Consider the following 3,904-nt stretch of genomic DNA (forward strand, 5'->3'; position numbering starts at 1 on the left):
ATAACTGCCTCCTCATTTTAAAACACCACCGCACGCCACTGTATTATACTATATATATATAAAAGATTTTCATACCTCCTGAAGAATCTTCAGAGCCTTCACATGTCTGTGGATTATTGAAAAGAGATGACATTACTGTTAGTAGAAAAAAAAAAAATAATAATAATTTGACTTGAACAAAACCATCTGTCCAATTCTGTCAAGCAGATATATCGCTGATCATCCAAGTGATCCCAACATTTCGACAGCCAATTTATGAAGCCAGTTGAGATACATAACAAATACATTTGAAGGGCTTAGGGGAAAAAGCAGGCTTGCTTAGATACTGGATCACATTTAATAAATGTACTGTACACACTTAATGACTCATTGAGTCACTGCTGAAATGCAATATCTTAAGGCAGACAGTCCAGTAATAGGCTGTCAGTTTGAGTATCAGAGGAGCTGTTGAGTGAATAAGAATAGACAGTGATAAAGATGTGGACAGAGCCTGGATAAAGAAGATCCTCAAAGGACATCACATGAAAAACAATTGGACTGTACTTGGAATGCGTTTAAATCCAGACAGAGACAAACACTCACTCTCTTTCTGAGTCCATCAGGTCTTTGGCAACATAGTAGGCTCTGGATCGACCATCAATCTGCGAGTGACAGAAAAGAAAGCCATGAGAGATAAATGAAGAAACCCAGTGTTTAAAGAGTTCAAGTACACATAGTTCAGTTACAGCACATGGTAAAGAGAAATATATAGATGATACGTATAAAAATTAGTGCTGTCAAAATTAGCGCGTTAACGCATGCAATTAATTTGTTCAGTTTAACACATAAAAATATTTAATGCATTTAACGCAGGGCGGAGCTAGGGTTGGCCACCCTACTCACAACTGCTGCTTCTGTCTCTTTTTTCTTTTAAATTGCGGTTATTTAGACACAGAACATCTTTACGAAAACATCAAACGGGAGACTTTCAGACGTGCACTCCAACTTCGCCTTAGCGCCAGGCACTAGTCAAACGAGCACGGAAAAGGTACAGGTGACGAGGAAGCTTCAGTAGAACAACAGTGAACTGCGGTCAGATGAGATGTTGTCAGGCCATATGTCAGTAAAAACAATTTTTCCTGTCCTGTCAGCCATTATACTGTGCTCGTAGCACGTGCTCTTCAATTGCGGCGGCACACTGTATATAATTTCATATTGAAAATTAAACTACGAGCATGCAATGTCGTAAAAGTATATTTAAAAACTTTAATGTTAGGTGGGATTCAGAAAAATTAGCAATTAATTAGCTAATTTTTTTAATCGATTGACAACACTAATAAAAATATTGATAGATATACAGATGAAGACAGAGTGAGAGGGGAATTGATGTTCTGATCTAATTTCTCATACAATCCTGTCAAAAGAAGACTGATTATTTAATTAAAGCACAACGCAAATGGGAAAGCTTTCCTGGACGTGCCGCTTTAAGCACAGATGCATTATGGATGAGACGCTGTGTTCATGGCAAGCACAAATCCACCATTGATTTGCAAGCTAATCACAGCTGTCTGAACACAAGTGTTACTACTGAATGGCCGTGTTTAGGAGAAAATGACTGCATGGTACTTCACTGCTAATACTGTGTATTACATATTCATGTTTAGATTTTTAAAAAGTCTTTAATATCTGTGCTAGGGTCACTTTTATGCATGTAAAAATCCATTATAAAACCAATTACAGTGCAGCTGGCTTTTTTCCAGCTTGTCGCTGTGCTGAAATGAGGCTGGGGTAGGTTACTCCCAGATATTCTTTTCTTTTTAAAGACGAAGAAAACAACGAAGCAGGCGTCACAAGGCCGGGGCCCTGGCTGATATTACAGTGGCAGAGGAAAGGGGTGGGGTCCGCCTCTCACTCCAGCACTGAACTGACTGCCAGGAGACGTATGAACCTGGATCTCACAAAAATTGCACACACAGGGAATTCCAGTTCAACAGGGAGGGTCCTTGTTTTTATCTACTTTAGCATGCAAAGCTGTCATTACTCTGGTAATACAGCGGTTTGAGTTTTTCTTATCAGTGATCCACAAAAATGATGATTTGAAGTCTTCTTAAAAGCTAAATAGGTTAAAGTATAAAGATCCATTTATACTGTGAAAACAGATTTTTGTTTATACATTTTTTATTATATAATTTTATTATATATTTATATTGTATTAGGTTTTAAAAGTACTGTACTGTAAGTACTGTATTGTAAATGATTCTTGAAAAAATAAATGCTGAAGTATGTTTAACTGAAATAATTCAGAAATAATTTTCTGCAGTCTCTCAGACCTTGAATTTCAAAATTCTTTATAATACTCTTTTTTGGGGGTTGATAAAAATGTTTTTATTTTTATTTTTTATTCTGTTCTGCTCATTGAGACTACATTTATTTGATTAAAATTACAGTAAAAACAGTAACATTGTGAAATTTTATTAAAATTTCACTTTTCTGTTTTAATATATTTTAAAATGCATTGTTTTTCCTGTGATTGCAAAGCTGAATTTTCATCAGCCATTACTCCAGTCTTCAGTGTCACATCATCATTCAGAAATTATTCTAATATGCTGATTTTACACTGAAAAAAAAACCCCATTTCTTATTATCAATGCTGAAAACAGTGGTGCTGCTTAATCTTTTTCATGGTTTTTTGATGAATAGAAATTTCAAAAGAACAGCATTTATTTAAAATAACATCTTTTATAACAAATTGAATGCAGAATTTCTTACAAGAAACATCTTACTTTTGCAAGCACTGACATTAGAATATTTGCAATAGATAATATAAAATTGATAACTGACCTGTCTGTCATGGCAGTGGTCTCCACAACCATCCTCTTCCTCAGATGTGCGTCCATGGTCTTCCTCGTTGGACACAGTGGCAGACACAGGACAAACAGGGAATGACTCAGTGTAGGCACTGTGAATGGATAAAAACATGAAAGAAATGTTAAATGCACTATGATCATCACTATGGGTTAGTTACTGTAAACTAGCCCATTCTGCGGCTACTTCCTCCCGGGGTGACGGCTTGACGCTTCTCCTGTCTTCCTCCGAGGAGGTTGACGTGGAGGACGTCGAAGAGGTTTCGCCCCCTCAATCGCCCCAATATAAGGAGCTAGTGGAGTTCCTTACTCGTGCCGTGGCCAAGTTAAAAATCGATTGGCCCGCCGAGAAGCAGGCCGAGCAGCAGCGAAGCAAGCTGGATGAACGCTTCCTGCGCGCGAAGCCACCACCTCCATGCCGGAGCCTGCCATTTTTCCCCGACCTTCACACCGAGGTGTCGAGGTCGTGGGCCAGGCCTTTTTCGGCCCGCCTATTCATCCCTGCCTCAGATTATTATGGAAATGTGGCATGGCTATCTGAGCGTGGCTATAAGGCGATGCCCCGGGTTGAACAGACGCTAGCTAGCTATCTGTCCCCAGGCATGGCATCGTCTTTAAAGGCTCCGGCACTGCCATCCAAGCCGCTGCGTACAACATCAGCGCTGGTGGGCACGTGGCAGCGGATCAGGCCGGTGCGTGTCTGCACACGATGTCTGTGTTACAGGCGTACCAGGCCGACCTGCTTAAAGAGCTGGATGAGGGCGAGGAGCTTAGATCTGATAATATCGCAGAGTTAAGGGGCAGCATTTCTCCCACGCCGTATTTCAGCTCCGGGGGCTGCTGGGCGGCAGCAGTCCCCACCGCGTACCCCGCGTACCAATAGGGAGACGTAAAAACAGAGCGTTGCCGCCCGTGTTCCGTGGGTTGGGGGCCTCGAAGCCTAAGCCGGATCTGCGGACCGTCCTTCAGGCTAAGAGGTCCCCTCCCTCGCCAGCTCCGGGGGCTGCTGGGCGGCAGCAGTCCCCACCGCGTACCAGCTCCTCACATAGGGCATAGGGAAA

At 41.4% G+C, this 3,904-nt stretch overlaps 1 protein-coding gene across 2 annotated transcripts in view; it reads right to left on the bottom strand.

The window, feature by feature from the left end:
- The window catches only part of LOC107696838 (FYVE, RhoGEF and PH domain-containing protein 5-like), a 53,893-nt gene that overhangs the window by 30,544 nt on the left and 19,445 nt on the right, over nt 1-3,904 (bottom strand). For both annotated transcript variants that reach the window (XM_016497348.1, XM_016497347.1), the window contains exons 4-6: nt 2,821-2,938; nt 583-641; nt 76-106 (exon numbers count right to left, since the gene is read on the bottom strand). In XM_016497348.1, coding sequence (XP_016352834.1) covers nt 76-106; nt 583-641; nt 2,821-2,938 — 208 coding nt within the window. The remainder of the gene's footprint in view (nt 1-75; nt 107-582; nt 642-2,820; nt 2,939-3,904) is intronic.

Source organism: Sinocyclocheilus anshuiensis, unplaced genomic scaffold (assembly GCF_001515605.1).
Source record: "Sinocyclocheilus anshuiensis isolate Anshui unplaced genomic scaffold, SAMN03320099.WGS_v1.1 scaffold710, whole genome shotgun sequence".
In the NCBI taxonomy this organism is placed as follows: Eukaryota; Metazoa; Chordata; class Actinopteri; order Cypriniformes; family Cyprinidae; genus Sinocyclocheilus; species Sinocyclocheilus anshuiensis.